At 40.4% G+C, this 24,374-nt stretch overlaps 1 protein-coding gene across 1 annotated transcript; it reads right to left on the reverse strand.

Annotated features, from left to right (window-relative positions):
• Positions 1 to 9,727: 9,727 nt before the first annotated feature.
• Positions 9,728 to 22,652, reverse strand: LOC140506540 (cystatin-A-like). The gene is made up of 3 exons (XM_072613820.1): positions 22,530 to 22,652; positions 12,533 to 12,634; positions 9,728 to 10,090 (listed from the first exon to the last, which is right to left on the reverse strand). Exons 1-3 carry the CDS (start codon positions 22,593 to 22,595, stop codon positions 9,962 to 9,964), a joined length of 297 nt encoding a protein of 98 aa, XP_072469921.1. The 5' UTR covers positions 22,596 to 22,652; the 3' UTR covers positions 9,728 to 9,961.
• Between the last annotated feature and the right edge of the window lie 1,722 nt (positions 22,653 to 24,374).

A 24,374-nucleotide genomic window follows, 5' to 3' on the forward strand; every position in this document is an offset into this window, starting at 1 on the left:
CCCAAGTGATAGGGACCTCTTTTTCCAATCCTCTAAGTCTCCTGGACCAAAAGATTGCTTCACCCCATTTTTCTCCTGGCTCTGCTGTTCCAGGATTTGTTCTGGGGAAGTATTTTATAGGTGTTCAAGGATGAGAATGGGAGCAGCGTATTCTGCCATCTTGCCTCCCAGAATTCTCTTCTAACTTTGATGTATTTGTACACCAAATTTTGCATGCATTTGACTCTCCTTTGTTCATTTCGTATGAAAGTAAGATGAGAGATAAAGATAAGATAAATCTTCTTTCAGGGTTTATCTTTCAATCTTCCTTTTTTTTAAGGTAAAGGTAACCCTACATCCTCCATTTCAGTTAAAAGAAATCTGGTTCTTAATGATTCTAATTCACTCTTCTACATTTATACATTCTTTTGTTTACTCCAAATACAGAAATAACAAATTATATCTTCTCTTCCTTCCCAAGCAGGAATTCCTTCTTCATCGGTATATATATTCTCTCTTTTCTTTCCTCTCCCTAAATTCTCAAAACAGAACCCCCACCCAGGATTAGGCTCTCTTAGAACTTTGAAGTTCAGAGCCCTGGATCCTCAGGGACCAATTAAAGAGTCTTATATCTTTAAACTTATTGAGTTCCATCTTATGAAGATTTCTGGTTGATCTGAACTTCCCACTGCCCACTACCCACTGCTGATTCCTGTGGTTTCCTGGGTTTCAACCCTAGGGATTTCTTAGAGCAGATCTTTGCTCTTCTTGTTTGAGAACACAGACTCTTGCAGGCTAAATGTGCCCCCTATCTGATCTTACTTTGCTAGAGTGGCCCCAGCCTATGGGCTACTAGCCAACTTTTTGTTCAGTTTCTGGAATGATAGAAGTCATGTTTTGATGGAATTGGTATATGAGAACTGGGCAATCTGAATCCTGTTCAGTACTTAAAGAGAGAACACATTTAGCAACTTAACTTACTAAGCTTCTGCTGCCACCTCATGGTTATGTGGCTAGCACTTCCAGAATCCCAGAAGACACTTGGTACTCATTGTCCTCTGCATTACCCTTCCCAGCTTCAGTGAGGTCACTCTAATCCAGTCCTGCCAACTACAGAAAATGTCCAACACTAGATCCATTCTGATGCTTCAGGTGCAAAAATGAAATAAAATGAGATACTGACAGTCCTTCTAACACTGAATGAAAACAGGTTTACTTAGCCATTGTAGGGAAAAGACATTCAACAAGGGCACAATGTTGATATCACTGGGTAGAGTTTCCTTTCCTATTTTGGTCATACTAATCCACTGGTCAGAATCATGAGGGAGGAGCTGCTGAGTCCTCATGCACTAGAGTTTTGTATTTAGGTGATCAGGAAGATAGGTCAGTTCCATAAGTCCTAAGACAATTAAATCTTAAGGATAGTTTCAATACCCTTTAAAGAAAGTTAGCCTATCCTCAACAAGGTAGGTTATTGGTCTTAAAATGGAGGAGGGAGGTAGGAAATGAGTGGATGGGATGAATATTACCCCACACAGACACACCCCTCCTCCTTTCAGTTGTAGGGGAAAATGGGAAAAAAATGATAGGTAGTAAACAGGAAGAGCAATGGTGTCTCCTAGCTTGAGCTCCCAGAGTGGGGTAGGGAGAGTGTCAAAAGAGGTGTGGACTGAAATTAATGCCCCGCAAACATGTTTCCCATTCTGTTCCTTTGGATCAGGTCTGCCTGCTCTCCCCTGGTTAACACCTCAGGTCCAGTTTAGGTCTCCTGATTACTGATTACTCCTGATTAGGTCTCAGTTTGCATGTCCCAGTCAATATGGGTGTCCTAGTCAATATGAATTTCTATAGTGGTGTTCTCTTGTCCCATCTTCTGTCTGTGTGGCTGCCTATGTTTCTCTATGGAACAAAGTTTCTTTAAAAATCAGTAGGAGTTAGGACCTACAAGTTCCAGGATGACCTGCCCCTGCTAATTTTAATCTTCCCACATCTTTTTAAAAATTAAATTTGAAATTTTCAATGAGCAAAAATCTATTTTCTCTCTCTTATATTCTACCCCACTATAAAAAGAAAAATAAAACCCTGTAATAAATATGTATAGTCAAGCAAAACAAGTTCCTTATTTGGCTATGTCTAAAAACATGCCTCAGTCTGCTTCCTAAGTCCATCACCCCTCTTTCAGAAAGTGGGTAACATGCTTCATCTTCAAATCCCTGGAATCATGGGTAGTCATTGTGTTCATGACAGTTCTTACTTCTTTCCTCCCAAATCTCACTGGCACATCTAGAAGATGAAGAATTGACAGTATAAGAGTAGGGAAAATGTCAGATTGCCAATGTTCTAGACCCAGCTAACATTGAACAAGTGTCCCTGGAAATATAAGTGCAGGTCAATTTTTGTGGAATGAATCTAGCAGGAACGTTGAAAAGTAAAAATAAATAAATTTAGAAAAAAAAGAATGAATGTAGTAGGACTACTGCCCCTTTTCCCATTTCACTTCTACTCTCCAATATTTCACTTACCAGACTGCTGTTCGGATTTCTCTACCATGTCCCAGAAACTTCTTCATCCTACAGATCACTCCAAATCACACCTTGGAAATACCCTTTGTCACTGTGCCCCCTTCTGATAGGAGGGCTCCACTAGAACCCCATTTTAAAATACCCGGGCCAACCATGTCCTCATTTCTCACTAGTCAGCACTTGGGACTTCTCTACCATGGCCCAAGCTGGATGTGTTCATCTCTCTTCCCTTCTTATTTAGCTTCTTTTTATGTCTTGCTTGTCCTTTCTCCTGGGTAGGTGGGGATGGGGGTGTTGTATTTGTAGCCTCAGTTCTTAGCACAGTCACAATGCTTATTATTTGCTACTTGACTAAGGGATTAGCAAATGCTTGTTAAGATTATAATGGGGAAAGTGCTTGATTCCGTGCTCCCCCTCCCCTTCTATCAAAGCATGTTGGCTAGTTTGGAAGAATCTCACTCAGCTGCCTGAGGGATTTGAGAAACAATTGGAAAGGAACTGGAGTGCTTTGTTATGCTTTGGGATTGGTGAAGAATAGTTTTTGGGATGGAGACACTGGCATGGGTGCTGAAGGAAAAAGACCTCTGGCCTTGAAATCACAATGCATTAATCAGCTAGGAATGGTTTAGACCTGCTTGATGATAAGCTGGGAGTTATAGGGTATTCCCACCTGGGCAAATGTTTTTGAATGTAGAGGTCAGCTGGAATCATGATTCAAGAGAGAATGTACAAAGGGGTTGTCCTTTGTCTGGTCTGCCCTAGAAATGTGATGAAGGGAGAAGTTCTCTTGCTTGGACAGGCAAACTGTAGCATCCTCTCAGCAGTACCAGGTTAGGGCCCATTACAGAGAAAGATTTCTTTCTGTCCAAAGGCTAGCATTTCTTGTGGAGGTAACTAATGGAAGGCCACCATTTTCAGGGAGTTTTCCAGAAACCTAGGACTTTAAACAGACTGGTGAGGAGAGGTTGTAGGCTGTGGGGTAGGGGAGAAAAGGCAACTGCTGCCATCTGCTGGTTGGCAGCTACATGGAGCTACCAGAGAAACCAAATCATTGTCCCAGGAACTAAATCTGAGAGTCCCAGACTCCCTATGCATCACTTTCTGGTCTTAGTCTGCAGGCTTCAACTTCCCTCTACCCCTGTGAACTCCTTTTCCCATTGGCGACTTCCATCTGGAAATTCTATTTTGGAAAAAAGGAAAGGCCAGTCATGCCTCCCTCCCCAGACTTCATCACCAGGTTCCTGCATGGGTACTTACACTGCTTCCCCCACATTCTTGCCTTTCATTTCCATCTTCTGCCTTTCAGAAGGCTTGGATTGCTTCACAACTCTTTTAAAATGTGTGTACACGTCTTGTGCTTTTACAGCTCCTTGAATAATTGTTGTTTTCATTCTGTCATCTTTGTCAAACGACTGGATGAGAAGTGGGACCTCAGAGCGGCATTAATTTGTATGATGCCTGTTTTGATTATGAATAGCATAATTGGGAGCATTTCCCCATGTGGTTGCTGCATTTTCTTCTTTTGAGAACAGTTTATAACATTAGAGGCAGCTAGGTGTTGTGGTGGATAGCTTTTTGACTTCAGCATGCTAAGAGGTGGGCTAGTTCTAGGGTCATAATATTAATACATCTAAGCCACAGAAGCAAAAGCTTTTGGAGGTCTTCAATAATTTTTTTAATTTAATTGTTATTTAACTTTTAACATTCATTTTCACAAAATTTTGGGTTACAAATTTTCTCCCCTTTTGTCACCTCCCTCCACCCCAAAACACCGAGCATTCTAATTGCCCCTATCACCAATCTGCCCTCTCTTCTATCATCCCTCTCTGCCCTTGTCTCCATCTTCTGTTTTGTCCTGTAGGGCCAAATAATTTTCTATACCCCTTTACCTGTGTGTATTTCTTGTTTCCTAGTAGCAAGAACAGTACTTGACAGTTGTTCCTAAAACTTTGAGTTCCAACTTCTTTACCTCCCTCCCCACCCCTTCCCTTTGGAAGGCAAGCAATTCAATATAGGCCATATCTGTGTAGTTTTGCAAATGACTTCCATAATAGTCGTGTTGTATAAGACTAACTATATTTCTCTCCGTCCTATCCTGTCCCACATTACTTCTGTTTTCTCTTTTGATCCTATCCCTCCCCATGAGTGTTGACCTCAAATTGCTCCCTCCTCCCCATGCCCTCCCTTCCATCATCCCCCCCACCCTGCTTATCCCCTTATCCCCCACTTTCCTATATTGTAAGACAGGTTTTCATACCAAAATGAGTGTGCATTTTATTCCTTCCTTTAGTGGATTGTGATGAGAGTACTCTTCATGTTTTTCTCTCACCTCCCCTCTTTTTCCCTCCACTAAAAAGTCTTTTTCTTACCTCTTTTATGAGAGATAATTTGCCCCATTCCATTTCTCCCTTTCTCCTCCCAATGTATTTCTCTCTCACTGCTTGATTTCATTTTTCTAATATATGATCCCATCCTCTTCAATTCACTCTGTGCACTCTGTCTCTGTGTGTGTGTGCGTGTGCATGTGCATGTGTGTGTGTGTGATCCCACCCAGTACCCAGATACTGAAAAGTTTGAAGAGTTACAAATATTGTCTTTCCATGTAGGAATGTAAACAGTTCAACTTTAGTAAGTCCCTTATGACTTCTCTTTGCTGTTCACCTTTTCATGCTTCTCTTCATTCTTGTGTTTGGAAGTCAAATTTTCTTTTCTACTCTCATCTTTTCATCAAGAATGCTTGAAAATCCTCTATTTCATTGAAAGACCAATTTTTCCCCTGAGGTATTATACTCAGTTTTGCTGGGTAGGTGATTCTCGGTTTTAGTCCTAGTTCCTTTGACTTCTGGAATATCATATTCCATGCCCTTTGACCCCTTAATGTAGAAGCTGCTAGATCTTGTGTTATCCTGATTGTATTTCCACAGTACTTGAATTGTTTCTTTCTAGCTGCTTGCAATATTTTCTCCTTGACCTGGGAACTCTGGAATTTGGCCACAATGTTCCTAGGAGTTTCTCTTTTTGGATCTCTTTCGGGAGGTGATCTGTGGATTCCTTGAACACTTATTTTGCCCTCTGGTTCTAAAATCTCAGGGCAGTTTTCCTTGATAATTTCATGAAAGAAATTTTTTTTTTGGCTCTTTTTTTGATCATGGCTTTCAGGTAGTCCCATAATTTTTAAATTGTCTCTCCTGGATCTCTTTTCCAAGTAAGTTGTTTTTCCAATGAGATATTTCACATTCGCTTCCATTTTTTCATTCTTTTGGTTTTGTTTTGTGATTTCTTGGTTTCTCATAAAGTCATTGGCCTCCATGTGTTCCATTCTAATTTTGAAAGAACTATTTTCTTGGGTGAGCTTTTAAACCTCCTTTTCCATCTTGCTAATTTTGCTTTTGAAAGCATTCTTCTCCTCATTGGCTTTTTGAACCTCTTTTGCCAATTGAGTTAGCCTATTTTTCAAGATGTTATTTTCTTGAGTATTTTTTTGGGTCTCCTTTAGCAGGGTGTGGACCTGCTTTTCATGCTTTTCTTTCATCTCTCTAATTTCTCTTCCCAGTTTTTCTTCCACCTCTCTAACTTGATTTTCAAAATCCTTTTTGAGCTCTTCCATGGCCTGAGCCCATTGGGTGGCCTGGGATAAAGAAGCCTTGACTTCTGTGTCTTTCCCTGATGGTAAGCGTTGTTCTACTTCATCAGAAAGGAAGGGAGGAAATACCTGTTCACCAAGAAAGTAACCTTCTATAGTCTTATTTTTTTTCCCTTTTCTGGGCATTTTCCCAGCCAGTGACTTGACTTCTGAGTATTCTCTTCACACCCACTTTGCCTCCAGATCTGCCCAGCCAGTGCTTGGGGTCTGAGATTCAAATGCTGCTTCGAGCCTCAGGTCTTTTGGTGGGGGCAGGGCTGCTATTCAGTGTGAGATTAAGTTCAGGTGCTCAGGTCAGGGCAGGGCCACCTCATGGGCTCAGTTCCCTCAGGGGGTTTATGTGGAGACATTCAACAATGGATCTGAGCTCCTGCCTGCTTGGGGAGCCCCAGTCTGCTGCTGACCACCACTGCTGCCTCCCTAGGGGGCCTGAGTTATGGGGGGACCCCACTCTCCTCTCAGTAAGCTGAGAAGACCCTCTCACCAACCTTTGGGGCCCGTGGGTGGAGGGACCTGCGTGGCCACTGGAGATTCCATCCCTGAAGCCTGCTCGGATCCGCTCCTCTAGGTGCTGCGTGGCCAAGGCAGGGCTGGGCTCAGCTCCGGGTCCAGGGCATAACGGACCTTTTGTGAGAGGTTTTCAGGGCTCTCTGGAACAGAAATCTTGTCTGCTCTGTTGTTCTGTGGCTTCTGCTGCTCCAGAATTTGTTGGGAGTTGTTTTTTACAGATATTTTATGGGCTGTGGGTTTGGAGCTAGTGTATGTGCGTCTTCCTTCTCCGCCATCTTGGCTGCACCCCTTCAATAATTTTTAAGAGTGTAAAGGAACCTGAGACCAAAACATATGAGAACTACTGTACTAGACCACACTTCTTTTGGCATTCCTACTAACCTAGATTTCTACATATCATTTCAACTTTTTCAACAGATTTGAAAATACTTCTACTTGGTGATTGTAAGTGACATTTTCTGGATGTTTAAGAGTATAGTAAAATAATTTGGAGGGGGTAGAGATAGGGTACAACTTATATGGTCAATAGGATAGACAGGGATTATGAAAGGATATAAAAGAAAATTGATTCCCTAGTATTGGATACTGAAATTCAAGGGGATGACAGCTGATAATTCCTTTCAATAAATGCTTATTAATGTACTGCTTATATGCCAAACAGGAGAAGAAATGGATTAACCCCTCCCCTTAAATCTTAAAGAGATTACACCCTACTCAAAAAACATAGCATAGATGCAAGGTAAGGTAAGAATGGAGAAAATATTGGAACAGGGGAGACAGTTGATCTGGAGATACCTGATCATCAATTTCCCACAATCCTAATGAAATCACAGGAACTCAAGGGTCAGTTAATAGACAATAAGGTAGAAAACTATTAAAGCAATGGCAGATAAATGACTGTTTTTCCCCATTTCATGAGATGTGAAGATATTCTGTAGTCAAGCTTACTGGCATTTCTGGCCATTGACTGAAAGAAGGATCCTCATAACCTTGGTGGCCCATGAAAAAGCAAGATACTCTCCAGGCAAAAGTCAATGCAGGAGATGTCTCTGAGGATTAGAATTTCTGGAGAAGCTATGGAATAACCATTCAGGTGGAAGAACCACTCAACTCTTGAGAAAAAGTGGCTCCTTATTTTTTTAAAAAGAGAGGGGACATATTTTTTTCTCTCTTCTTCTTTCCTCATTGATTATGGTCTCTGGCAGTGTAGCTACTTGCCCAGTAGGGGACTTCTCACAATCTGGGAGTGGGCTGTGAGAGGAAATAAGATGTATCTAGCAGAAAAATGGTGTTCACTATAAAGACATCAAGAGAAAAGAAAGAACATCAGGCCCTGGTGCAATAGAGGTATGAGCTTCCTTGACTTTCTGTGTTCTCTAATTATGTGCTCACTCTTTCCAGTGATATGAGGTTTTGTGGGAGAGTGTACTTCTGATTTATGGGAGGAATATTTGATGGCTGTGATTCTTACAATATCAATTTTAGCAAATGCCTTTGCTTTGAGTTAATTGTATCAAATGACTGACAAAGGTAAAAGCACTGGTGGGGACTCATTAGGTATTGTTTAAGAATGTGGACCTACAGAGTATCTTAAACCTGAGCTTTGTTCCCTTTAGCTGCCCCCAAGCAATCCTTCAAAGGTGATTTTCTGAGTATCCCAGTGAGGGAGCTAAAACTTTGTTTCTAAAGAATGCAGCCATTCAGGAGGCAAATCAGTATAGAGCATAGGAGGGAACTGTTACCATAGTAAGAGAAGCTTCACAATCTTAATAGGTAGACCTGGCCTAGAAAGGAGAACAAAAAAAACAAAACCAAAGCCCACCCCTGGGAAAAGTCCCCAGGGAAGAGCAGAAAGGAGAGGAGGCAGGAAAAGAAGCTGGAGACAGCAGCTGGACAGCTCTGAGGAGATCTAGGAGACAAGTGTCATTGGGAGATGTGTAGATCGAAGTAGGACACAGTGTGCAGGGGGTGGTGTTAGAAAAGATATTTTAAAAATGTTCACAATTTTTCTTAGTGGAAAGTAGACAAGAACACTAAAACATAGCCATCTTTTCCATTTTCTCTTGATGGATGTAGAAGGCAGTAAGAGGCTTCCAGTTCCCAGATTAGGTGAGCACAAGCCTAGTGAGGAAGTTGATTCCATTAAGAATCTTTAATTAAGCACCAACCAGGTAGAAAGAACTGTGGCAAGTACTGGGGGATAGACTGTTTTGATTAGACCTTGGCTATGGAGCAGATTCAAAAGAAATGCCTAAAAGAGCCGTGCTATCCAGTGTTTTGATGATGAGGAAATGCCTTGAAATCCTCCAAGTGGTGTTATCACTGACAGGTAAATACTACTCATTAGTACAGGCAGCAGAGAAGAGCTGTCATTTTAACCCCAGAAATTTTGGTCTGCCTTCAGATAGACATGGAGATAAGGAGACAGCCACTGTGGGATGGAAGCAGCTTCAAGGAACATGAAGAAACAGAGGAGAGTCAGACTACAGAGAGAAAACCCTGGACATGCAGCTGAACAACCCATCCAGAGAGAAACAATTTCTAGATCATATAGTACCAGGAGTTGTGAGTTGGTTTTGCCACACATGTATCCTGCACATGTACCTCACTACCACTCTACACTAAGTTTAGACTCCACTTTCCCCTTGGACACTCTGTATTTGAGGGAGAGTATACCCCAGGTTTATTGTGTGTGTGTGTATGTGTGTGTGTGTGTGTGTGTGTGTGTGTGTGTGTGTATGTATGTTTGGTAAGTACTATGCCATCTAAGTAAATGTCTTTGCTAATTATGTCTGCTGGCTGATACTTAATGGGGGCTCTTGAGATATGGTATTAGGGATGCAGACCCCCCCCAGGATTGCCCCTACTACCTGGGATAGCAGCCTTTTTTGGGAACCCAACCCACAAATGCAAATATAAGTTGTAGGAGTACAGAGAGGACACTACCCAAATTTGTGTGGCGGTTTTAGAGTGTAACCTAATGCTCCTTGATTATCTACTATGGGAGGAGCTGAGATGTAAAATGATTTAAAGCAAATAGTTTAAGAATTGATTAAAATATTTAATTGATAACTTTTGTTCTTATATCACTTTATTTCTGAATATATCTGTTCTCCTTCCTCAATCCACTGATACATTCCTTATAATAAAGAATTAATAAAAAGAGGAAAGGAGGGAACATTGACTAAAACTCACCAATATATCATCAAAGTCAAAATCTACTTTACAAAGATCCATGTTTCATTTCAATTGTGCTTATTGATACAGGATGCTCATGAAAGTAACCAAATGCATTCTGATTGTACTTCTAAAAGTAGTTCACTTCATCATCCTTGGTTTTGTCAGTCTGGTAGTCTAACAGCTCCATTGGCTTATTCGTTTGAGGGAGAGGTTCAAATATTTTTAAATGTGCATATTGATCACATCCAAAGTGTACCTGCAAAGAAAGAGAAGAGGAAAATCAGTGGCATGTATTCCAACCTAGTACCCATCACCTCTTAAGATCACTGCATTAGGTTTATTCCTATTTTAGGTAGGGGTTTTGACTAGACCTCTGACATGAATGTTTTATTTTTATTCTAACCTATGTATGAGCCATTCATGCTTGAAAACAAAATTTTAACAGGGAGTGACCTGAGGAGATCATTTAATTTTATTTTTAAAGCTAAGGGAATTGAGTTCCACAGAAGTCCAATGAGCAACAGTATTCAGACAGGCAGCAATATTATGCTACTATTAGCTCTTAAGGTCATAGATTTAAAGCTGGAAGGGACTTTAGTCCAATCTGCTCATTTTGTAGTCAAAGAAACTAAGTCCTAGTGAAGTGAGTCACTTGTTCAGTACTTGTAAGTTACTTGTAAGGTGGCAGCTAAGGGAGTCAGTGGACAGAATGATGGGTCTGGAGCTGGAAGACCTTCAGATATTTCCTGTCTGCCTCAGTTTCTTCAAATGATTTCCTTAATTGCCCCAAATGGGGATGACAATAGTACCCAAGTCATAGGGTTATTGGGAGGATCAAGTAAGATGACATTTATAAAGCATTCGAAAGATACTTCAGAGAGCACAATTCGGAGGGGCTGGCCACTTTGTTAAAATGCAAATCTACGCTTGTCCACAACTGCCATAGCAGAGTGCCTGGCACATAGTAGCTTCTTAGTAAATACTTGTTTCTCTTCCCTTGTCCAAAGTCATAAGCTAATTAGCAGCAGAGCCAGAATCTGATCTCAAATCCAGGCTTTTTTCATTATACCACAGTTGGCTCTAGTTGTTTAGCACCTGCATTTTTGAATAGTTCAACAACTCATTTTTAATAACAGAGTCAAGTGCTATTTTGAATTTGAATTGTGCCTCTGTCCTAGAGTTTCATTAATTTTTTAAGGATTTTATTTTCTGAAACATGCAGGAAAGAAAAAGATCAAGTGTCATACAAAATTTGGGTTCTCCTTTTATGATTTTTAGCCAAGCCTCTTTGAAAACACTGTGGTTTTTGTACCTCTTGGGCCTTCCTTCCTATACTGTGTTCCTGTAGGAACAGCCCTATCTTCTCACTGTTTCTATCTGTGCTATTTTATCCCCCATTTCCCTCCAAAATAGTAGCACTTAGCTACTTTACACTATGCTATCTTTAACAGAGTTCTATCTTCAACAAAACAGAGTAAATGAAACCAACAAGACAGCTAGGTAGTGCTTTGGATAGGTAAGTCACTTCTTAAGTCATATAACCACTGTAGGCCCCAAGTAACTCCCTAGGACTGATCAGCAAAGTCAGTAGTTGGACTCAGATCTGTGTTAGTAGAGAGAGTTCTCAGATACAGCATTTTCCACAATAAGAGAATGCTGGGCCTGGAGTCAAGAAGACCTGAGTACCAATCTTACCTCAGACACTTACTAGTTGTGGGACTCTAGGTAAGTCACTTCATCTCATTTTCCTCACCCAAGAAAAGTCTCATTTGTAATGATTGGATGAGATAATATTTATGAAGGGTTTAATGCATAGTATTTGGAAAAAGAAAAGTATACTTCTGTAATTCTAACAAAGTTGCGTTTGAAATCCTGGGCACCAATGAAATTATTAGGATCCATAGTGACCTGCTACACTGATATAAGACAGGATGCTTACTCTCAAGCAACATATAATCTAGCTGCTGGATTCAGGACATAAACATTGTTTCAGAGACAAACATGACACGAAAGACTTTGGAAGTTTTCTCACTCTTTTATCTTATTGTTCCCATCCAGGAAATCTTGTGACAATGTATCCTGAGACTTACTCTCCACTTGTAAGCATGTAATTCACAATCTTATTGACTGAGATTTTATTAAAGGAATCGTGAAAGCAAATTTCCCAAATGAATGATCATGAATATGTTAAAGTAAATTCTCAGTCACAGACTTAAACACTAGAGCTTCTCCTGATAGAAACATTTCTATGAACCCTGTCTTGACCTTACTTCTCTCCAGCTGCCTGGCAACTCTAAGTGAGGGGTTAGGGAGAGCCTTTTTCATTTTCTTCCCCCCCCCCCCGCCCCCCCCCCCCCCCCCCCCCCCCCGCTCTCTTCTTCTCTTCCCCCATCCCTCTCATTTTGACATCCATCTTTGGTTGCCATTTCTCAGGTTCAGTATGAGAGCAAACCCTTCTAGCTTAGTCCTCTTTTTCTCAGGTTGTCATGAATCCCTTTCCCAAAGTTCTTTCCTCCTTCCTGCCTACTTCATTTTCTCTCCGTTACCACACCATCTTTTATATTTCTATTTCCCCTGGGGCAGACACTCTAATTTCTCCAGTTACTCAAAAGGGAAGGGGACAGACTATACCCACAATTTCCAAACAGATCCAAATAGAAAGAAAACAGTAGAATTCAAAATCTTGTTCAACACTGACCTTTACAAAATACACGGTCCCTGCAACCATTTGGCTTCTGTATTCTACAGCTTCCAAGCAGTCATATTTCCTATTGCTCTTTTCTTCAAACTGTGGCTTTACCTTAAGAAAAGAGAGGAGGGTGAGGAATTTAATGGTTATCACGAAATAATATCAGGTTTGGCCTAATCACTGGCCAACGCAGCACTGACGACCATGGAAATGTTAGTCAAACCCTTTTTCCCTCCAATTCCTTAAATCATTAATAAAAGAATTTTAAAAAGAAAATCTATGTTCTTTCCTACTGTGCCTAAGACACTGTGGTGGGTGCTGAGGATTAAAAACAGCCACAACCAGCCCCTGTTCTGAAGCAGCTTACATTGTCCTGGGAGGAATATAATATTTACTCAAAAGAGTAAATACTAAATATATGAAAATACTTTCAAAAGGAAGGGATCAGTTACAATAGCAACTCTTTCCTTCAAGCTAGCAATAAATGATTGATTGACCACTTATGTAGTGGGTGGCTAGTGTTCCATGAGAGACCACAATGCACATCTTCTGGTTAGGATTCTCTAAATCTCTGAGTTGCTAAGGATCCTGACATAGAATCTCACCTCATCTCAGTTTGAAGATGCCTCAGTGGTTAATCTATGCCCAGTTCCACCAATAACAGAAAAACCAGCCCCAGTTTATGACATATCTACTGAGTTGAAGTTATGGTGTATGAAGTTTGATGTAGTGGACAGAGTGCTGGATTTGTATCCAGTGCACCTGGGTTCAAATCCTGGCTCTGTCACTACTTGTGTGACTTTGAATAAGTTCCTTCATTTCCGTGGGCCTCAGTTTCCTTATCCATAAAATAAGGGGTTTTGACTAGACCACTAAGCTCTCTTCCAGCTTTAAAATCTGTGATCCCATGGTCCTCTAGCCTTAGTTTGAAGAGGGACAGTGGCATGGTGAAGAGTGCTGCCTTTGGAGTCAGAGCAGTGTAATGTTAAAGGGGTTAAAGATCTTCCACATTAATATGCCTGCCCATTAAGGGGAGTTTGATTAGGGAAGATTTGTAGGAAGGCACACACCTTTTGTTAATGAGGCATTGGTTCTCAAGGGTTTCAATGCCCTCAGGCTCTGAAAAATGTATAAATACTCGGAGGTGCCGTTTTACTTTGGGGCTTACTTATTGGAAGTGTTTGTTTGGCCAGAGGAGATTCTGGGCAGCTGCTAAGGAGCCACCAGCTTTGAAAACCCAGGTGTTAGCACTTCTCTCTCTGCTAACTATGTGTATATGGTCAGACTGTTAGGTATGTCTGTTAATCTGTGATGTATGTATTACTTATGTCAGACAGTTGGAAGCCTTGTCTGCTGGTTGGTCTTTGTTTCTCTGTATGCTGACTCATTTTACCAATGAGGAAACTGAGTCAAACAAGGGTAAGTGACTTGTCTAGGGTCACACAGCTAGTAAGTGTCTGAGGCCAGATTGAACTCAGGAAGGCTCATCATTCTGATTCTAGACCTGGCACTCTATCCCCTGAGCCACCTAGCTGCCCCAAAGCCTTTCCAGTTGGGTAGAATCTGCCTGAACCAGTCCCATACAGATGGGAGGGAATATTACTGCCTGATTCTGGAATAATCTCTGAGCATCTATTACATTGACTTTGAAGTAGCTTCAGAATGAATGCTTGCTCTCTCTCAGGGGTTTCTAAGGAAGAGGTAGAAGCTAAATCAGGGGCAGGGCAGGGCAGGAGGAATAATCTAGGGTTAGGAGCAAAGGTGTAACTCCCCAAACGGGAAAAAGGAACGGCCAACTGAAATGGGAGAGGCCATTCTTTCCTCTTCCCATCTCCTTCCAGCTTTTTTCCTTTCCCTTTTTATTTTGAACTTTAACAAGATCAAATAAGATGAGCATTTTCAAAGCAGAAGGGGGAAAGAGAGTGACACAGGCAACTAAGAATCTGACCCCAAACATCTTGCTTCTCTCTCCAAGTATTTGGAGAGAGCCTTTCCAATATTTGCCATATTCCTTTATTTAGGCCAACTTTGCCTGATGTGTGTGAGGTGATGACTCAGAAATGCTTTAATTTTTCTAGTTATTAGTGATTTTGAGCATTTTTTCTGGCTAATGATAGCTTGCATTTCTTTCTCTGTTTATATCTTTTGACTATCGATAGTGGTGGTAGTGGTGGTGGTGGCATATGAAAGTGTTTAAGGTGGTTCTGGAAAGAAAGGACAGGGGAGAAGCCAGAAAATGACTCAGATAAGAGGAGGAAAAGAGGGAAGGACTGATGTGTGTGTGTGTGTGTATGTGTGTGTGTGTATGTGTGTGTGTGTATGTGTGCATGCGTGTGTGTGCATGCACGTCTATATGTGAACTCCCATTATTATAAGTCATAGAGACTAGACAGACCTTGGGGAGGAGGGAGGGAGACTGAATTAGGTTGATAGGATGGGGGGTGATCAGGACTTTCTTCTAGCATGTTGAAAGTTCTATTTTTAATCATTTGTGAATAAATCAGTTCATAGTTTGATTTTGAGGTGCCTATAAATGGAGCTTCTGACTCTCTCTGGGCAGTAGCACACCCTGAAGTTTCGAGATCATCTGGGTGGGGGCAACAGGCCAAGAAAGCAAAGAAATATCCAAAATGTGTCCAACCCCTGAGTTCACATCAGAAAGAAATCTCTAACACAAAGTTGTATCAGGTTACCACATGCACATACAAGTATTACTGGGTGTGTGCACCTAGTTACAGAGTAAATATACCCATAGTGATAGACACACAGAGAAATGTCTATCCATAAACCCACCATAAGACAGGTGGATTCAGTCACTGCTATTCAGATGCAGGCACATTTATGGGTTAAATGTTTTCCAGAGCCATTCTAATCACAATTTTCATTTGATCAATTACCCTGTCATTACACTAGTAGGCAGAAGGTGACATGAAATGGAAAGAATATTGGACTAGGAAATGGGAAATCTGTTTTTTATATCATGACTCCCTTTCGAAGTTGTTTAAATGGCAGCTTCTATATGAAGCCTTGTCTGATGCCCCCAGCTGCGAGTGCACCCTCACCTCATATGACCTTATATTTACTTGGTATAAACTTATTTATGTGCAACTTGTCTTTCCTAAGAGAATATAAGCTAATTGAAGACAGAGAGTGTTTCCTTTTCGTCTTTGTATTCCCAGAGCTTAATATGATTCTAGTATATAGGTAGTACTTCATAAATGCTTGCTGAGTAACTGTCACTGTATGACCCTGGGTGAGTCATTGTAACTTCTGAAACAGTCTCCTTCACCTCTGCCTTTTAGATTCCCTAGTTTCCTTCAAGATTTAGCTCAAAGGTTACCTTTTACATGAGTCTCTTTTACGTTGCCCACAGTTGCTAGTGTCTTCCTCCAAGGTTACTTTGTCTTTGCTTGCTCTCTCTCTCTCTCTCTCTCTCTCTCTCTCTCTCTCTCTCTCTCTCTCTCTCTCTCTCTCTCTCTCTCTCTCTCTCTCTTCTCTCTGTCTATCTATCTATGTACCTGTATCTTTATGTGCTATGCTGTCTTCCTCCTTAAAATGCTGGCTCCTTTGTGAACTCATCCAGACATACTGGAGAGGAATTTGGAACTATACCCCAAGGGCTATAAACCTGGGCATACATACCCTTTGATTCAACAATGCCACTGATCGATCTAAGTCCCAAAGACATTTTTTTTAAAAGGGAAAAGAACCTACTTGTCCAAATAGCATCTTTTTTTGTGGTAGCTAAGAACTGGAAATTGAAGGGATGGGCATCAATTAGGGAATAATTGAACAAGTTGTGGTACATGATTGTGATGGAATATTGCTGTGCTGTAAGAAATCACAAGCAGGATGATTACAGAAAAACCTGGAAAGAGTTACATGAAAAGATGCAAAGTGAAATGAGCAGGACCAGGAGAACTTTATATGCAGTAACAACACTATTGTATGATGAGCAACTGTGAGTGACTTAGCTATTCTCAACAATACAATGATCCAAGAAAATCCCAAAGGTCTCATGAGGAGACATGCTATTTGTCTCCAGAGTAAAGAACTGTATTGTCTGAATGCAGACTGAACCGCACTACTTTCATTTTTTCTTTTTCCTTCCTTCCTTCCTTCCTTCCTTCCTTCTTTCCTTTCTTTCTTTCTTTCTTTCTTTCTTTCTTTCTTTCTTTCTTTCTTTCTTTCTTTCTTTCTTTCTTCCTTCCTTCCTTCCTTCCTTCCTTCCTTCCTTCCTTCCTCCCTTTCTTTCTTTCTTTCTTTCTTTCTTTCTTTCTTCCTTTCTTTCTTTCTTTCTTTCTTTCATCCTAGCATAAGTCTGTGTATACTCAGGACACACAAATGGATCAAAGTCTCACTGAATTGCTGCCAGGGTTCTTCTTCCTCCTTGAAGAGTAGGTTTTCTTTAACCAACTACATTTGCTTTCACCATCTCCCTCTAGCCTCTGTAGCTACCTGGAATTCAGCTATTGCTCTGTGAAGTCTTGATGGATGGGCCAGAGTTTCATTGGGAAGAAGGGAAAGGGGAAAAAGGAGTCTAATTCAGGGTTATGGGTGCCAAGGAGGAAGGGTAGGAGAACAAAGGTCAAAGGAAGGAGGCAGGAATTGGCACAAGTTTCCACGATTAGACACAATAGAAAGATTAGACACAATGATCATAACACAGACTAGAACTGAAAGAGACTTTAGGGATCATCTCGTGCAACCTCCTCATTTTACATGTGAGGTGACAGAAAAAACAAAATATGCCATATTTTAAAAGGGGGAGTGATTATTGTGTCTAATGATGTATAGAGGTCAAAGAGGAGAACAAAGTGGACATTGAGATTAATTCTGAATTAAGGATTAGAATGACAAAAGGTCATGGCAGTCTAGGGTGGTATTAAAAGTGACTGGCCACAAAGTCTGGAGTGGGTAGGAGCCAAAGGTAGTCAATAGTGAGTTAAAGAAGTGGGAGAGATTAAGTGCTTGGAAGGCCCAGTGTGGGTGAAAAGCAGGTTCAGCAACTATGGGGGAGTGGGTAAGGTGACAGTAAAGAAGCTGAGATCCCAAAAGGGAAGGACCTTGTTTGAGATCTCAAGGGTGGAGTAGTATCCAGGAATGAGAACGTCTAAGGTGGATCCCCTCTGGCATATGCCAACTAATTGTGTGGTACTAAAGTGCATATACAACTCATTATTAATAAGATCATAGGTCTAGAGCTGGAAGAAATCTCAGAGAGAGGCCATCTACTCCAACCCCTTCATTTTATAAATGGGGAAACTGAAATACAAGGGGGTTGAAGGACTTGACTAAAGTCACAGGTAGTGTCAGAGATAGGATTTGAACCCAGATCTCCTAACTCCAGAGTCTACACACTTTTTCCTGTACAGCCCTGTGTTTGTCAGGAATGCTGCTCGGGGATCAGATTTAATATTTGAAATTTGTGGAATAATTTAGCCCTCAGAAAATGGAGACTATCTAGCTGAAATTGATCCACATGGGCTCTTTGTCTTGGTCCTATTTATCTGACAGTTATGCACTGTCTACTTCACTCAGTGCTCCCCAGAGTTGACTTCATATAAAGAGACCTATACAGATGATAATGAGAGAATGACAGGCTAGGAAGAACTGCTCTCAATAATCAAACCAGGGTATTATCATACTTATTAACTTTGCATTTCCAAATGGTTTTGTAATCTTTAGTCACGTCACACAGTCTCCCAGTGTCTCATCTGGTGGCAGTCTTTTTTGGACGTTAGTATTCAATGAGCATTATTATTAATAAAACAAGAAACCTTATTAGTATTGATTTAACATAGCATATCTACATTTACTGGTAGGTCAAATACTGAAGCTAAAACTGAAATCCTTTGGTCACACAAGGAGAAGATGGGCCTTATTGAAGAAGACCCTGATGTTGGGAAAGATTGAATGCAAAAGGAGAAGGGGAGAGCAGAGGATGGGATGGATAGATAGTGTCATGGAACAGACTTTGAGAGACAGTAGAGGAGAGAAGGGCCTGGTTTGCTATGGTTCATACCAAGAGTCAGACACAACTGAAAAAAACAAAAAAACTACTGATAAAACTGTCATATTTCTTGAATTAAACAGATAGAAATGGGCTGACATACATAGTTTCTGGAGTATCTTTCACACTGCATCTCTATTTGAATGATTGCTATAGCTAAAGAAATTATCACCTGTGGTCAACATTTCTGACAAGCCTCTACGTACTTAGTTATGTTGGCCTTGGGAGAGTAGACATATTTTGGTGCTAGACCCCTATTCAAAGCCTTTCTTTGTTGTTTTTCATTTGTTTCAGTAATATCTGACTCTTTTGACCCCATTTGGGGTTTTCTTGGCAGAGTTGTTGAAGCAGTTTGTCATTTCCTTCTGCAGTTCATTTTACAGATGAGGAAACTGTGGCAAACAGGGTTAAGTGAATTGTCCAGGGTCACACAGCTATTATGTGTCTGAGATCAGATTTGAACTCAGGAAGACTCAGCTTTCTGATTGTAGGCCTGGCAGTCTATCACCTGAGCCATTCAGCTGCCCCAAAGCCTTCCCAGCTTGACAAAATCTAACTGAAGCAGTACTCTGCTGCCATAACCAATGAGAACCTCCATGCCTCCGTATGATGCTAATTAGTTGATCTGGTCAATTCAGCAAAAAACCCCAAAAAACCAAAAACCAACAAACTACCCATGAATTCTCTGGAAAAATACGCTCAAAATGGGTCAAAGGAATTGCATAGAGAAAACCAACTGTATGCAGTTATGTTGTCTAACTTATCAGCTCCATGAGGACAGACATTTAATTTTGTACATCTTTCTATATTTCAGAGTGCTTGGCACAAAGTAAGTCATAAGATCATAGCTTCATAGATTTAGAGATGGAAGAGACCTCTCAAGATATCTAGCTTAACCTCTTTATTTTACAGATGAGAAAACTGAAGCCCAGAAAGAACTTATTTGCCCAGTGTTACATAGATAGTAAAAGTCAGAGGCAGGCTTTGAACCCAGACCTTGTAACTCTGGAGGTTGTTCTCTGTACCAGTGAATGAAAACCAGTGGATTAATTGATCAAATTTTTCACTATTACTGCTTTGATGTCATGCAGATGAATCTTTAGTCATAATGTTATTGTGTCCACCCTACTAGTAGGTGTATAGAGAAGTCGGACATAGATTGCTTCTGTTTCTGGGGACCATAGGAAGACAGAAAGACAGAAAGAATTCCAGACCTGTGTTTCAACACAGGGGTGAGCCTGGGTATAGTTTGGCTTTTCTTGTTTAGATAAATAGGTTTACTTGTAATTCACTGTTGTGACAGTCGTTTGCGTAACCAATGTTTGGTGGGACAGTACTAAGTGGGTGAGTCCAAGCTAAGGGTGACTTTTGCCCTTAAGATTGGCTAGGGAAGTAACTTTTCCTCTGAACTCAGACTCCTACATGTAAACCAGAGATATTTAAGGGAAGCAGGCAGATAGACATAATTCTAGCCCTGTATCTCTCCTGGGGAGGTAAGAGCTCGCCATCATGGTGGTATTCCAGAGGCCTGCTTTTCCCACCTTGCTTGTAGACATAGTCATGTGCTCCCCATGAAGCAGGCCAGACCTCAGATCATTTGTATCTATGCCAATTCAGGAGATGCATCTATACATCCTATGTAGACATATGAGGAAATTGAAGACCAATTGAGCTCAAGTTCAAGATCAGAGATAGTAGGTGGCCAAGCAGAGTCTAGAATTCAAATTTCCTGACTCACGTTAGTGGCCAAGCTGAGTCTAGAACCCATATTTCCTGACTCACGTTAGTGCTCTTTCTCTTATACACTGTAAAGTCCCAGCATATATGCCAGCTATTGCAGGAGCACCAGAGGGACTCCTATGCTCATTGGAAAGCAATGAGTTTACATTCACACACGTCGTTGTTACAGACATTCCCTCATACCACTTCAGTCAAAACTCAATATTAGAATGAAGAAAGTAGCTCAGAGATCATCAAGTTCAAGCTTCTCATTTTAAAGGTGAGAAAACTTGAGGCCAATGAGCTTATATTCTTGCTTTGAGGTGACATGAGAAGAAAATTAACATGTAGACCCTCAACATAGAATAGTAAAACCCCGTTTGGTTACTTAGCCAATGAAATGAAAGTAATGAAATGAAAACATTCCCTTTGCATATTCTTTCCTTCTGCCTACATCTATGCTAAACTTCCATCTGTAGGTGACAACTCAGACAGAAAAACAAATAGCTTCTCATTTTGGTTGCAAATATTAGAATTATCACCACCAGAAGCTGTTTTATTCCTTGGAAAGTGTCTGTATCAGAGGTCATTAGGGTCTGTTCTTCAACATGGCTTCATTCTGTATACTGTTGGCCTTAACAAACAAGTTTATTCCAGTGACTTTGAAATCATATTCATCAAATTGTTAATAATCTAGCATGTTAGTTACAGATTGATTCTACCCAATAAAGTAAGAAAAGTGTCCTCAGAGTCTTAGTTGGTAATCACTGACTCAAAGAATCAGAGCACTGGAAGGCATTTAGAGATCCCTATTCTAATCTCTTCATTTCACAGATTAAGCAAAAGAGCTGAGACTAGATGCTGGCTCTAAAATGTTAAATGTAACATGATTAAAAAGAAGGCCTGAATAGAAGCAATAACATTCCATTCCATAGTATTTAGGTCTTCCCCCTTTGTAAAACCATTATTTTCTTCTTTTTCCTTTAATTGTATATATTTAGTCTGATAAATCAATGGTTTTTAATGGCATCATAAGTACACCTAGATCTTATAGTTGATCTAAATTAATTCACAACAAAAAGGATTGATAATGAGTTAGAAAATAACAAATTCTCATACTTGTCCATGAACTAAAGCAAATTATCTGTTTCTGTTGATTTCATAAGGCATAGCAAACTATGTAAATTTATTCACTCCCATAGGTTGAATTTCCTATATTTTCCAAGATTTCTACTTGGTAAATACAGCCATTCTGAATGTTACCTTCAGTACCCAGAGAAGCACACATTTTCATTTTTAAAACTGATGCCTTTTGTTTTTACATCACCTTTATTTCCAGATATATCCTTCCTCTCTCTCCTTCCCACTGAGCCATGCTTTGTCATAAATTTTTTTTAAAAAAGAGCAGTTCAACAAAAACCAACCAACAGTGTCTAGGAAACATTCTACACCCATAGTCCCTCACCTCTGCAAAGACCTTCTCATATCTCTTCTCTGGGGCCAGGCTTGGTCATAATTACACGGTATTTGGTGGGGGAGGAAGGAGGGAGAGAAGGGGGTTTGTCCTTCCTTTTTTGCTTCATAAAATCATAAATCTAGAGCTAGAAAAGACATCAGAGACCACCTACCCTAACCCCTTCATTTTACATTTGAGGAAACTGGAGCCCAAGGGGATTAAGTGAGATACAGGAGGTCATAACGATAGCAAGAGGCAGAGGGTAGGATTTGAATCCACTTGCTCTAAGTTCTAATTCAGTGCTCTTGTCACTGTATCAGATTCACAATGTTGTAGCCATTGTGTGTACTTTTTTAAATTTCTGCTTCCTTTGCATCATTTCATACAAATCTTCCTATGCTTCTCTAAGTTCTTCATATTCATTATTTCTTATGGCATATGAATTTTCTATTTCATTCACATACCACATTTTTTTTTAACCATTTCTCAAATCAATGACCATCTAGCTTTGTTTCCAGTTCTTTGGTATCACAGAAAATGCTGCAATGGGTAAACTTACAAATGAAAACATTATAGAGATGATAGATATATCTAAAACTAATTCTTTGAAAAGAGTAACAATTGACAAACAGAGAAGGGAGAGAGGGAGAGAGAGAGAGAGAGAGAGACAGAGAGAGACAGAGAGAGAGAGAGACAGAGAGACAGAGAGAGACAGAGACAGAGAGAGAGAGAGAGACAGAGAGAGAGGATAGCTATCAAGTTACCAGAACCCATTATTTTCAATTAGATCCTTCATTTCATAAAATGCACCACCTCACCTTATCAACTATCTTCTGGATTTCTGGAGTTGCAGGTTGAATTTCACCTACGCCTCCAGGCATCATTTTGGTACTATTTGGTTTGCAGAAAGAGAAGCTGGAACTGAAATGATGAAACAATAAAGTCAGTCATCCTGACTCCAGTTTTAAAGGCAAGCAGGCTCTCCTCACATCCAATGAGTGCAAGGATATGTCATAATAATGCACCGCCTTCTTGGCTGCAGAAATGACTCATTGATCACGTGTTATTATGTGTTAATCCATGAATATAAATGTAAACTATTGTCATATAACAAGGTAATTAGACACACACACCCCTGAAAACCCCCATTTAAAGTGGACAAGGAGAAGCAACCCTCTATTCTCTGAGTAAGTGGTTCAGTCTAGGGAGAACTTCTCAAAAGCACTAATTAAATAAAAGGATATATGGTGAAAGGTAATAGCCCCAAATTTCCAAATGCGTTTTTTCAGTTATACTTAATCATTGTAAATAATGATTGTCACTCCCTCTCTTCCCATTCCCTTTGGCCATGAGTGATCCTCTAAAATGCTGATAGCCTATGAATTTATGGAAGAAACTCCTTTATTCTACAACCTTTTTGAGGGGTATTATTTCCTAGTATTTAAATTTGCTTAGCAAACAGAGCTGGTCTTTCAACATATGTGAAGTATGTGGAAATCCCTCTAGGGCAGGGAGTGTGGCTCAGACTTTTGGATCTGTCCTCTAGCACCCAGCATACTGCTTAGTATATAGCAGTAACTTGATAGACTTTGATGGACTACCTTTCAATAATTTGAATCAGTCAACATACCTTTATTAAGCCTCTACTATGTGCCAGACATTGTACTATGAACTAGGGATACATAGAAAAAGATGAATTAATTCCTTCTTTCAAAAGTTTACATTCTAATAAGGGAGATAAGTGCATGTTAGCGTGTTTAAAACAAATACAAAGAGATTAAATTCAAATAAGCCAAAGTAGATAAAGACAAGGTAGCTTGGTTAGAGAACATCAGAAGTTTGGGGGGGGCGTGGCAGGAATCTGAAAGACTTCATGTAGAAGGTGGTCTTGAAGAAATAGAGGGATTCTCTGAGGGGGATATGAAGAGCAGGGAATAGGAAGAGGGGATAGTCAATGCATAGGCACAAAGATGAGGAATGGAATGATGTATAAAGAGAAGAGTGATAGACCAGATTGATTGGAATGTCAAGTATATGAAAGAGTACATGCAATAAACTTGGAAAGGGAGAATGTGGACAGATGGTAAAAAGCTCTACAAATTAGAGATGTTTGTAACTGATCCTCAAAGCAAGAGGGAGCCCTTGAGCAAATAGCTTTGCTGCAGTTTCATGGTATGTTGTGGAGTCACTGTCTTAAAGAATTCAGTCAGAACACCTCTAATCCAAGCACAACTATTTCTTTAGGATTGGTACCCCTCAGAAGTGGGCTAGGTTCCAAGAGGAAGCAGCAACTTCAGAGAAAGCAAGATGGATTTTTATAGGGTAAAGATGCAGTTACATATTAGGAATTATGAATATTATAAAGGCAGGGGGGATTTGTCAAGGGATTAGACGATAGGGATCTATCTAGATCTATCTAGAAGATAGATCCCTTCTTTGGCTCATGAACATACATCCTGGTTGTGCTGCCCTCTGATTGACTGACTGTTGTGGTCCTGTCTGGTCAAGATGGATAGCTAGGTACTGTGGTCCTGTCTTGGGCTAAATGGATGCTGTGATTGTTGCTGAGTACAAAAACAAACCTGTTAAAATATGTGAATTGGATCTGGGGGCAGTGGCTAGCTAGGGGCAGTGGTTGTATTGATTCTGGGGATTTGTGGGAT

Source organism: Notamacropus eugenii, chromosome 5 (assembly GCF_028372415.1).
Source record: "Notamacropus eugenii isolate mMacEug1 chromosome 5, mMacEug1.pri_v2, whole genome shotgun sequence".
NCBI classification, from domain to species: domain Eukaryota; kingdom Metazoa; phylum Chordata; class Mammalia; order Diprotodontia; family Macropodidae; genus Notamacropus; species Notamacropus eugenii.